Raw genomic sequence first — 13,094 nt, 5'->3', positions numbered from 1 at the left:
TCTTTACCTTGTCTTTGTGTTAGTCTCAAACATAAATTGGATTGTCAAAGCCAATAAGGAAATTATTTGATGACAATGACATTAAGGAATATAGATAGATAGATAAAGATAGATAGAAGTTTATTTTTCTTGTATTGTAAAATGCTTCTTCTCAAAGATGTTGATTTTCTTTAGTAAATTTAGAGACACTGGTCTTTAGGGGTACCTGGCTGGCTCATTCAGAGGAATGTGAACTCTTGTTCTCAGGGTGGTGAGTTTGAGCCCCATGTTGGGTGTAGAGATGACTTAAATAAGTAATTACACTTAAAAAAAAACACTGTTGTCTAAAGTTAAACCTTCTTACATTTGATTTTTTTCTTCCATTTTTTGAAATTGAAATACTTGAGACTTAAAACTGTTTAGTAGAGTAATTCTGTTTCTCCTAAAATTTAAGGCTTACTTAAGGTAAATAATTTTTTGGTATTTATTTTAATGAATGAAAATATTGGTTAGAGGGCTTTTTTTCTTGAACACGAGAGTAGAGTTTTTCAAAAGCACCCATGAAGGTGTTGATCTTTTAGTTAAAAAATTTAAAAAATATTTATGTTAGAGCGTGAACGTGAGTGGGGGGAGGGGCAGAGAGAAAGGACCAGAGACTGACTCTCTGGCAGATCCCTTACTGAGCATGGAGCCTGTCACAGGGCTCAATCTCATGATCCTGAGATCTTGACCTGATCTGAAACTAAGAGATGCTCAACTGACTCAGCCACCCAGGTGCCCCACAGATTTTTAAAATATAAGTGAAGTGTAGGGTTTTTTTTTCAAGATCTAGAAAGACCAAGTGTAAGTTTATTGAAATGATAATGAGAGAAGGAGAGAGATTAGTGAAGGAGAGGGCAATGAAACAGCACTAATGGAGAGCTTTGGTCTTTGCTGTGTGGAGGGAGCAGGGAGAAGGGGAGTATAAGTTGGAGTGATGGCTTCAGTTTTTGCAGTGAAGGGTGGAAAGTGTGGGAAATGTGAGGAAAGATGATCATGAATTAACCTTTTCAGGAAATGGAGAATTTTTTTTAAAGATTTTATTTATTTATTCATGAGAGACAGAGAGGCAGAGACATAGGCAGAGGGAGAGACAGGCTTCCCGTGGGAAGCCTGATGTGGGACTCAATCCCATGACCCTGGGATCATGACCTGAGCCCAAGGCAGACACTCAGCCACTGAGCCACCCAGGTGCCTTAGGAAATGGAGAATTTGTATATTAGAGGTCAAGTATAATTTTGTTCTAGGCATTACCAGTTTGGAGACTTGAGATTAACTAACTAATTTGAAAGTTAGTCACCCTGCTTGTGATCTCTGCCAAATTCCTGGATGCCCTACCCCCTATTGCTCAACTGTTAGTGTAATAGGCACAGGGAAAGCAGATTGTAGGGTTCTTCTATGGAAAGGTAGAGGGAATTAATTGAGGGGATCTGTGAGCAAGCAGTAATTATGGATGTTGGAAATTATGACACTTTAGCTTGGCAGAGAAGGAAAATACATGTTATATGGAAAATTAAAAACCTGGTGATATCAGTAATTGAATAAAGCTTCTTTCCATGTGGTAGTGACAAATATATGTGGCATTGAAGGTCTGTGTACCCACAGAGAGGTGAAAGAGTAAGAGAGGTATAGTGATCTAAGTGGTATGACCAAAGTACAGATTCTGAAGACCCAAGACAATGCTAAATGGATGGCTGAGACTGGAATGTAGAGCAAAGCCATGGAGATGAGGCAATTAAAGAACTGAGTAGAGCTACTTATATATCTTTGTACATCTCTCAATTGTTAATACTAGTGAGAGCTTTTAGGAATGAAGGAAGAGTGTTTTATTCTAGTTGCTCATGAGCAGGAATGAGTGGAAGAGCTGGATAGCATGTCCTTTGGAAAACAGGATTATAAACAGGTATGTGTGGGGAGATATGATTTGGAGGTGAGCAGCCACTAACCCCACTTCCTCTATTTGTATGTAGACTAGCAGAGAAAAGGCCACCATGGCAGAGAAGTAACAGAGCTTATATCAATATAATATTCCATTTAGTTAAGGCTAGATGGTGAAGACTGAGAAAATTGCAAAACAGCAGCAGCTTAGAGTGGGAGCCGAAAGAGTAGAGGATTGAGTCAAATTTAGGGAAGAACAGAACAGTTTGAGGATAAGGACCCCGGTATGAGGTTTGACTCGGGAGGCCTAGGCATGTGGTGGTGACTGGGGTGTATAGAGATGTGGGGCAATAGTCCTTGCGGTCTGTGAGGTGTATATGGGGAACCATTGCTATAATCACAGATGTTTCTTTCCACATAAATTTCTTGAGGTTTAGCTTCTGGGTTGGAAACAGCTCTCTTCCATGAGAGTTGGTACTTCTGGTTGGTAATTTACTAAAACTAGACACAGTGAAGTGGTGCTCATCAGAACTGCTATGTTTTTAAACTTGACAGGTGTTTTTCTAAACGATGCTTTTTTAAAAATAGGAACAGCTGTTAGACTGCAAAGGTGAAGATGGATGGAATAAACTTCTTGACTTGATTCAGTCGGAACTTTATGCAAGACCTGATGATGTCTATGTGAACATTCGACTAGTAGAACTGTATCGCTCAAATAACAGATTGAAGGATGCTGTGGGCCACTGCCATAAGGCAGAGAAAAACATAGCTTTGCGTTCAAGTTTAGAATGGAATTCATGTGTTGTACAGACCCTTAAGGTAGGTAAAAACTCTTGAGTCTCTGTACTTCTATGTAGACAATTAATATACATCATTTTGTACTTAAATGGTGCTCTCTAAGACTTAAATTTCTTTCCTTTATGCATAGCAACTGTGAAATGAAATTTTTACTAGGATACTTTCAATTTTATGATGGGAAGATTAGAGATAAATAAAACATATATATATCTCTTTGGTGTTTTCATAGACTGACGTAAAAATCATTATGGTTTTATGAGTAATGGGAATGGGTAAAGGAATATATAGGCGTAAAACTAATTTTTTAATGCTTGATAAAGTTTTGTAATTGAGTGTTTTTTTCCATAAAATAGGAATATCTGGAGTCTTTACAGTGTTTGGAGTCTGATAAAAGTAACTGGCAAACTACCAATAAAGACTTACTTCTGGCCTATGCTAACCTTATGTTTCTTACGCTCTCCACTAGAGATGTGCAGGAAAGTAGAGAATTATTGGAAAGGTATGTTGACTTAAGGAACGTACTTCAGTGTCAATTATAGATTTTTTTTTTTTTTTTGGTAATGATTCAGTTCATTGATCTGAACATCTTTACAGCTTTGCTGTTTCTGTAACATACCTAGGGGTAACAGTTAATACGATAAACTACTTGGGAGGAATTTTATTTCTTTTGTATATTACAATTGGTTTTGTAGGACTTTGATTTTTAGAAAATTGTGTTACTGTTCATATTTTATTAAATTATTACAGTTATGTATCCAGTTTTGGCATACTTCATAGTTCTGAAAATGTTCTGCTATTTCACATTTTATTTCAAAGGCGATATAATCTTGAGTGAAAATCAAAATAGACTTCCATCTGTCAGATGTTGTAGTAGTGGAAGCAGTTAGCATCACTAGTATTTCAGAACACTCCTAACGTTTTAGCTTAGAAACAAGATAACTAAAATATAATGTATGATTTTTCTGTTTTTCTAAATTTTGATTTCAAGGACCATAGCTCCACTTTATTAAAATAAATTTCACTGAACAAAAGCATCACTTGGATTTGTATAAAAATGTTAGTTTAGAGCAGGAGTTAACTAGAGCTTGTAGGCCAGATATGGCTCACTGCCTGATTTTGTAAATACACTTTCATCGGAACACAGCTGTGCCTCTTGTTCGTATTATCTATGGCTGCTTATATGCTACAGTGGTGGAGTTGAGCAGCTGTGGCAGATTATATGCTTGTGGAGCCAGAATAGTATGTGGCCCTTTATAGAAATAGTTGTCAATCCCTAGTTTAGACTGTCCATTTGTTTTTAAAAGTAATTGTTCCTTACTTGATATTTGGGGTGTTAGAGAGTGGAGTAGTTTTCTTGAAGAATTTCTTAGTGTCCTAAGGTGGTAGGGTAAGAGCGGTATCCAGAACCATTTTAACTTTCAGATTATTTTAGAAAAAATTTAGGATGTTTTCTTTTGTATGACTTATATACCCAAACATGTTTGGTGTGTGAGCAAATGGGGGTGGAAAAGACCATTTCTCAGTAGTACTATAAAAATAATTTAAACTTCTCAGATACCCTGAATTGGTCTTGAGAAACTCTAGGGGTTCCTAGAACTCCCCTCATATAAACCTACTTAGAAATCATGCTTCACATTTCTGTTACATGTTTCACCATTTGGATTTAGAAGCACTAATAGTACATTTACAGATAATAATGAGAAATACAATTTAGGCCTGTAGTCATCTATGTAGTAAGAAGAGCAGTTATTGATAACTTAAATATCTTATCAGTTATTTATTTATAATTTGAGAATGACATGTCTAATTTGAGAAATTTCAACTTTGAATTAAATAGTGAAACCATATGGTCAGTAATAAACTAGAAAACATTTTAGTTTTCCATCTTTATTGTGGTCAGTTATGAAAATTTCATCATAGTCCATAAATTTGTCATTTGATTTATATCTTTTCTGTGATTAGAGGGCTGTAGTAACTGGATTAAGACCTTCTAGAGGTTAAGCTTGAAGTATAGAAAGTATACTGAATAAAAATAAACACTAGATGATTCATAATTTATAGAGAATAAGGAGTATTAGTTTGTGGAAGATGATAATTCATGAAACCATGATTATTCACAATGCAATGGGTTTAATACCTGTTTAATAATTTAATATTGCAGTTTTGATAGTGCTCTTCAGTCTGTGAAATCTTGTGTGGGTGGAAATGATGAGCTCTCAGCTACTTTTTTAGAAGTAAAAGGACATTTCTACATGCATGCTGGTTCTCTACTTTTGAAGATGGGTCAGCATAGTGAAGTGCAATGGCGAGCTCTCTCTGAACTGGCCACATTGTGCTATCTCATAGCATTTCAGGTAAGTTTTTTCTAGTTTTGGTTGATATTTCACTGTGAGACTGCTGTATTTCACTTGGAGGTGTATCCTGGTATATATTAGAACTATTAATAAATCTGAAGAATTGAAGTCAAAATAGTTAATTTGTTAGGTGGAAAGTAACAAGATGTACACAGCATTAATGAGGTGAAATAGATATGTTGATACATTGCTGGTGTCAGTCTCTATTGCTATGACTTTAACTGGAAGACTACTGTGAAGAGTTTGATCTTTATTCTGCCATTTCTGGGAACCTGTAATAAGGAGATAATCTCAAAGATGGGTAAAATTTGATTCAAAAAGATGTGCAGGGATCCCTGGGTGGCGCAGCGGTTTAGCGCCTGCCTTTGGCCCAGGGCGCGATCCTGGAGACCCGGGATCGAATCCCACGTCGGGCTCCCGGTGCATGGAGCCTGCTTCTCCCTCTGCCTATGTCTCTGCCTCTCTCTCTCTGTGTGTGTGTGTGACTATCATAAATAAATAAAAATTAAAAAAAAAAAAAGATGTGCATGCGTAACTTGCACAGAAACCTAATTAAGTAAATTTTGGGGATGGTTACATAAGCTGTGATAGAAGACTGTTTTTGTCACAAGCACTTCAATGTTAATTGAAACACATATGTTAATAACATTATATATAATATATAGTAGTATATTTTTGGAAACATGATTCCTTTTTTTATACATAGAACATGATATGAAGGAAATATGCCAAAATGTGAACCATTACTTTTAGATGATGAGATGCTGGCTATCATTCCTTCCCACTCTATTTTTGTAGTTTTAATGTTTTCTTTAGTGAACCCTACATTAATTCCAAAATGAGAAGAAATAAGCAGTCTGCTAAAAAATGAAAGCCTGGCTTATAAAAATCATTGGTAGTTTTAGAGAACTATCTTTTTCTTGAGGGAAAGTAAAGAGGATTCACTGTAGAATTATTTTTAGGGAAGGCTCCTTCTAGTTTATATTGTATTGATCTTTTTTTTAACATTTGATATTCAGCTCACAAGGTTAAGTGTTCCTATTTGCACAGCAGGAGCATTTAGGTTCATGAAGATTATATGTATTAGTGAAAATTAGTGAAGTTAATGAAGTTTGCTAACTTATGTAGGCACTAAAAGGTTCTTAGATTATTATTTTAAAGAATCTTAAAGTAGGTGACATTATTTTTAATGGAAACTGGAATCTTAAATTTTTAAAATATACATGATTTTTATTTTTTTAATTTTTTAATATTTATTTATTTTAAAAAAGATTTTATTTATTCATGAGAGACACAGAGAGAGAGGCAGAGGGAGAAGCAGGCTTCATTCAGGGAGCCTGACATGGGACTCGATCCCTAGTCCCCAGGATCATGCCCTGGGCTGAAGGCGGTGCTAAACCGCTGAGCCACCCGGGCTGCCCTATTTTTTTATTTTTAATTTTTAAAAAAGGATTTTATTTATTTATTCATGAGAGACACAGAGAGAGGCAGAGACACAAGGCAGAGAGAAGCAGGCTCCATGCAGGGAGCCCAACGTGGGACTCAATCCCAGGTCTCCAGGATCATGCCCTGGGCTGAAGGTGGTGCTAAATCACCGAGCCACCTGGGCTGCCCAAATATACATGATTTTTAAAGTTAATACAGTCAACTGTTTTAAACTTTGATCCTTTTTAATAGTAAATTTCTTTCTCAAACCACTCCCATCTTCTTGACTGTTTAGTCACAAGACAATATTACCGATTTTTTGTTATTTAGAAGTTTGTCAGCATATGCAAGCATAATCTACATCCCATCTTTACTTTTTAAAACTCTTTTGTCTCAGTGAAAGTATACTTTTTCTGCTGTCTAGTATCTTATTTCATTTTCTCTTGTCCCATTTTAGCACATAGACATCTACCTCATTTCTTTTACTCTCCACACATTTCCATTGAATGGATAAATAATGAGACCTCTTAGATGCTTAGATTATTATGTGTTTATAAAGCTTAATTATCAAATGATTATAAACTTAGAGGGGAAGCATGGACTGGCATGGAAGTCCTTAAATCATGTTAGGGCAGCTTTTTTAATGGTAGGATTTTTTTTTAGACTCTTGATCAGGGGAATGCTGTATTATTAGTCTATCTGCATTTCAGCTAGGAATTAAAGTCTCTCTTGAAACTGTTTAATTCTGATGAGGAAATGTTGACTTGGGATATGACTGAGTGGATTCATAACTATTTAGTCACAAATGATAGCTGTAAAAGGGGCCAGTTTTATGAATTGAATTCAGTTTGAAAGCAAAAAGAATAATGTCACATTTTGTTTCTCATTTTGTGTGCTCTTCAACATCTTCAGAGACAATTTACCATCATGTTTAGAAAACTTGTGGTTAAAAGCATAGGTCAAACTAATGTTTTTAAAATTCAAAATCAGAAACTTTTAGATTCATGAATATATTTCCTTTAAAGAAGTAACTTCTTTGAAGAAGTGATTGTATTCATAGGTTTAAAATTCGAGTGGTGTAGAAGAGTATACTGTGAGAACTCCTTCCTGCTTCTGTTTAGTCATTTACTTCTCTTCCCTGGAGGAACTAATGATACTAATTTCTTGTGAGTTCTTCAAGAAGTGAAACTTTTATGCCTATGCAAGCAAATAGATAAGCACATACTCTCCCATTCCCCTTTAAAAGGTCCAGAAAGCAGCATTCTGTACATCCTATTTCCTTTGCTTATTTTCATGAAATAAATATTGGTGATATTTCCATGTCAGTATAGAAAAGACAGCATGAGTATTGCATCTTCATTTATTTTGATGATTGCATATCATTCCATTGTATGGATGTATCATAGTTTTAGTCTTTTTGTTTGTTTGTTTGTTTGTTTAACCAGCTTCACAAAACCAAGACATTAGTTTCCTTTTACTTTTTTTTTTTTTGCTATGCTACCTCTAATAATTCTTTAATGAATAACTTGTGACATTTCACATGTTTATTTTTTTATTTTTTGTTTCTTAAAGATTTCTATGTATTTATTCATGAGCGACACAGAGAGAGGGACAGAGACATAGGCAGAGGGAGAAGCAGGTTCCCTCCGGGGAGCCCGATGCAGGACTCAATCCCAGGACCCAGGGATCACAACCTGAGCTGAAGACAGACCCTCAACCGCTGAGCCTCCCCATTTCACATTTTTAAATTTATGAGTAAAGTAAATTCTTGAAAAAAGAATCAAAGTGTATCTATGCATTTATAATTTAGAGCTTTTGCCGGTTTTCTGACTTCACAGAAGTTGCACCAAACTAAACCCTCACTACCAATTAAGAAAATAATTGAAATTTAACAGCAGTTACTCTAGCCACCCCTGTATTACTTTTAGAATATCTCTAGTAAGTGGCCCTTGCCTGTGATTGAATATTTTCAATGATGAACATTCACTACTTTCACCATATAGCCCAATGCATTTTTGATGGTTTGGGTCTTGGGTGCTCCCTTATGTGGAGTAAAATAGCACTTCTCAAACCTGTTACCTCTTGATGTTATTTTTCTTTTCGTGCTATTTAAAAACAAACTTTTTAATAGATAACTTTCTTATCTGAAGGGAGCTATTGTATTTTCTCGTCATTCTGTTCCTCATTTTTCAGCTCTTCATAGGATGTGGCTTGGAGTCCTTTGGTTGTCCCACCTTATCCCAGTGGTATCCCATATTATCCATACTTTTTGAAAAGGTGCTATATATAGTGTGGCATGCAAAGATGCTTTTGTAGTAGAAAGTAATTCCTCAGAAGTTAGTTTTTGTAGACACTTTTTACATATTATCTGAATTCCCTCTTCAGTTTTTTTCAATGGAAAACTGCAACTCCCAACTTAGTTTAACCATTGGTTAACTGTTTTGTCATCAAAAAATCACAATGTAATAGAAAGGAACATCTTACTATTAAAATATGGGTATCACTAAATAAAGGACTTTTGATTCTAAAATTATCAGGTTCCAAGACCAAAGATTAAATTAATAAAAGGAGAAGTTGGACAAAATCTGGTGGAAATGATGGCCTATGATCGTCTGAGCCAATCAGGTAATAGTAATGTTTAATTTTATTTTAAAAAGAAAAGAAAATTTCTCTGTTAGAGCACTCTTAATGATAATCTTCTATTTGCTTAGGAGAGAATGTGTCATAATCACTAATTTCTTTTTGCCATACTGGATGAGGGCAAGAGATACAGAATTAGAAGAAATATCTAGTTCAGAAGGTAACAAATGTTTGATACATTTTGCTCCTGGATGGAGAAACTCTTTAACCAAACCTCCCTCCTTTATCTAGCTGCTAGAGCCTCCATTCTGAATATTTTAAAGCACTTCCTGAACTAAGAATAATTTCACCACCCATTTAGCATTAGTAATTTATAAGATACTCCTATGGGAGATATAAAGATGAAGAACCTATGGATTTCTTGAGAAACTGACAACATAGTAAAGAAGATGGAAGATATATATACATTTACATACTGTTAGGCTTTTGGCGTTTGTAAATTTATTCCCAGTTTTGACTATTTGGATGGATCTTAAAAGGCCTATTACGTATTATCTGGTTTTGCTGAGTTAGAAACTTCAGGATGTTTATGTAGCTAGCAAATTTAGCAATGAACTGAAGAGACATAATGCTTTTTATGTAAGAAGCAGTTTTGATATAAAAATTGAATGAACTTTGTAAAGATCAAGTAGTATTATTAAAGTTACTCTAAGCTTTGTAGTTAGGCTCCTGTTCAAAGTATATATTGCTTCTCCATCCTACAACCTATTTTGTGGGAGGTGGACTTTCAGTCCTTGAAGAAATGGCTGTATTTTTTTCCTTTTGTCTCCTGTCTACCTTTGCAAGGCTGTTACAGATACTTCTGCAGAGTGTCACAGCTAGTAAAATGAACTGTGTTTTAATGTCTTGATCTATATATTCCTGAACTTGTCTGCAGATTTTCAGAGAGAGAAGTCAGATGCTAACCAGACCTGACTGACCAGCAGAATTGCTCCAAAGAATGTGTTTTTCTTTTTTTTTTTAAATGCTTAAGTGAGATGAAATTCACATTGTATATAATTCATTTAAATGTACAATTCAATGGTTTTTTAGTATGTTCACAGAATTGTGCATCCATTACCACAATCAATTTTCGAACATTTTCATCATCTCCTAATGAAACCTCATAACCATTTTCCCCCAAACCCTTTAGTCCTTGGCAACCACTAATACTCTATCTCTTTAGATTGCCTTATTCTGGACATTTTATGTAAATTGAATCATATGATATGTGGTCTTTTGTGACTAATATGTGCTCCTTTGTGACTGACACTTCTTCCACTTAGCATAGTGTTTTCAGGGTTTAGCATTTTAGAGCGTGTACTAGAACTTCATCCAAGGAGTGTTTTAAAAATAGATTCCTCACCCCAAACCTGTGGAATCAGAATCTCTAGGAGTGCACCCTGGAATTAATTATTCTAAAAGCTTTTTTAAGGATGATTCTTTCCGGCTAGCTTTAAAAATCAGTTTATCAAATTAGAGAACTTGAGCTTGACTCTGTTCTCCTATGGCCACTTAAATGACACACTTTAAATACTTATGGCATTTTTCAGACATATTCTGGTCTTGTCTTTCCTTTCACTCTAGATATAGATAACAAACCTTAGTCTGTGTCCATTTTTTGCATGAGCACTCTTTTTTGTTCAGTTGTGGTTGCTGGATTGGCAGATTAATTCTGAGATAATCATGTTTTTTCTCCTCAGAGTATGAATGAAACTGTTGAGTTTCCTATGAAAGAAAATGTTGAGATGCGAGTAAAAACAATGTTTTTTAAATGATGGAAATAATTTGTTTTTCAGGACACATGCTGCTAAACTTAAGTCGTGATAAGCAAGATTTTTTAAAAGAGGTTGTAGAATCCTTCGCCAATAAAAGTGGGCAGTCTGCTTTGTATGATGCTCTGTTTTCTAGTCAGTCACTTAAGGATAGATCTTTTCTTGGTAATGATGATATTGGAAACATTGATGTGCAAGCACCAGAGCCTGATGATTTGGCTAGATATGATGTTGGTAAGTAGTATCTTTTTAAAGTAAACATTTTGTATCTTAATCCTTTTATTTTAGGAGATTAAAAGCAAATAGAAACAATCTCATAATCTCATTACCCATAGATAATGATATAATATTTCCCTGTATCCATTTGAGGTTTTTTGGGGGGATAGGATGGTGTAAGGAGTTGGTAGTGCTAGTGGTGGAATATTTTTCTTCTAAATAGTGGTTTATACTGTACATGGGATTGTCTTCTTTCATGGATTCTCTCTTTATCTATTTTTGTAAATAACAACTTTTAATGGCAATATAATACATTATATGAGTTAGCCATAATTTGTTTGCCACTTATTGCTGCTTGACATCTAATATGTTTTCAGTTTTTTCACTATGAAAAATAAAGTATCTTTATTTCAAAATTTTCCATGGAGTTTTCTTAAAACCAGAATTACTGGAATAAGGTTGATGAACACTTTTAAGTCTCTTGCAAATTGCCATATTGCCAGAAAGGTTGTACCTCTTTATGCGTCTAAAAGCCCATAACTTTTTTGGTATTCAATTTCTTGTGGAAGAAAAGATATTTTTACTCTCCCAAGGTTATTAATAAAGTGGTATCTCATTGTCTTAATGACTCTCTACTGAAAGGAAAATTCAGTTTCAGGTTTTCTTACTGGGGGTGGCTTCTGTCAATACAGTGTTTTATTGAGTTCTAGGGAGTACCTTTTTTCTCTTAAATGGACTTGAAAAGAGCTTTCTTCATCATAACTGTTGCTACTAAATTTCCTAAATATGGAGTGTGAATACCTTTAATAAGAACATGAGACTTAGCAAAGAATTTGCCCCAGCTTCAATATAGAAAAGTAATTATAAAATTAAGATGTAATTGACAAAACTGATGGCACAAGCAAAATTTCCAAAACCTCAAGCCAGTTTTCTCCTTTCAGGTGCCATTCGAGCACATAATGGTAATCTTCAGCACCTTACATGGCTTGGCTTACAGTGGAATTCATTGTCTGCCTTACCTGCAGTTCGAAAATGGCTAAAGCAGCTGTTTCATCATTTGCCCCAGGAAACCTCAAGACTTGAAACAAATGCACCCGAATCAATATGTATTTTAGATCTTGAAGTAAGCAAAGATTTTAACAAATTAAGTATTTTGAATTTTGTTTAATTTTTTTTCTAACTTAAATTGATTTTTCTTTAAATGAAACAGGTATTTCTACTTGGAGTTATATATACCAGCCACTTACAATTAAAGGAAAAATGTAGTTCTCACTATAGCTTCTATCAGCCACTATGCTTGCCACTTCCTGTGTGTAAACAGCTTTGTACAGAAAGACAAAAATCTTGGTGGGATGCAGTTTGTAATCTAATTCACAGAAAAACAGTGTAAGTAGCAAAATAAAAGTATTCCTTTAACTCATTGCCTAAGTTTTTAACCTAATAGTCTATTTAATTTAAAAACTTCCTGCCTTAGGTATTTAATTCTCATGTGAAGGTTGAGTTTGTCATGATTAATGTACATGTAAGTTTTAAACTGCGTGTTTATAAATCGGTTTTATTAAACTTTTTTTAGACCTGGAACTACAGCAAAATTGCGACTTCTAGTTCAGCATGATATAAACACACTAAGGGGACAGGAAAAACATGGCCTTCAGCCTGCCCTGCTTGTGCATTGGGCAAAATGCCTTCAGAAAACGGTGAGTTTGTTAAAGTGTAAGCATTTTTAAGAACATTACCTAATTTTTAAAAATCCTAAACTTTTCAATGAGTCTTTTAGTTCAGAGAAACAGTAAGAGCTTATTTACATTATGCTAGGTGAAATGTATTTTTTAAATATTGCCACAAAATAGTTAATAGTTAAAATATATAAGCACTTTGAATAGTACCTGGCACAGTAAATGTTATATAAATATTAGCTGTTATTATTACCACTAAATAATTAAGTTACGATAATTATTATCCAGCCTGAAATTTTTTTTTTACATGTAGATAACAGAAGGCTCTGTAGGTT

General features: G+C 34.7%; 1 protein-coding gene across 6 annotated transcripts in view; it reads left to right on the top strand.

The window, feature by feature from the left end:
• LOC140643010 (E3 SUMO-protein ligase RanBP2) overlaps window positions 1-13,094 on the top strand; it is a 92,463-nt gene that overhangs the window by 42,585 nt on the left and 36,784 nt on the right. For all 6 annotated transcript variants that reach the window (XR_012039393.1, XM_072844321.1, XM_072844320.1 and 3 more), the window contains 8 exons: window positions 2,485-2,715; window positions 3,048-3,193; window positions 4,856-5,048; window positions 9,011-9,098; window positions 10,892-11,101; window positions 12,025-12,206; window positions 12,294-12,469; window positions 12,657-12,780. Coding sequence is in view for 5 of the 6 variants with exons in the window: in XM_072844321.1 (XP_072700422.1) it covers window positions 2,485-2,715; window positions 3,048-3,193; window positions 4,856-5,048; window positions 9,011-9,098; window positions 10,892-11,101; window positions 12,025-12,206; window positions 12,294-12,469; window positions 12,657-12,780 (1,350 nt within the window). In the remaining variant the exon portion in view is untranslated. The remainder of the gene's footprint in view (window positions 1-2,484; window positions 2,716-3,047; window positions 3,194-4,855; window positions 5,049-9,010; window positions 9,099-10,891; window positions 11,102-12,024; window positions 12,207-12,293; window positions 12,470-12,656; window positions 12,781-13,094) is intronic.

The sequence above is a fragment of the Canis lupus genome, chromosome 11, assembly GCF_048164855.1.
Source record: "Canis lupus baileyi chromosome 11, mCanLup2.hap1, whole genome shotgun sequence".
Lineage (NCBI taxonomy): Eukaryota > Metazoa > Chordata > Mammalia > Carnivora > Canidae > Canis > Canis lupus.
The sequence above is the reverse complement of the archived record's forward strand: the minus strand, read 5'-3'. Positions and strand labels throughout refer to the sequence as shown.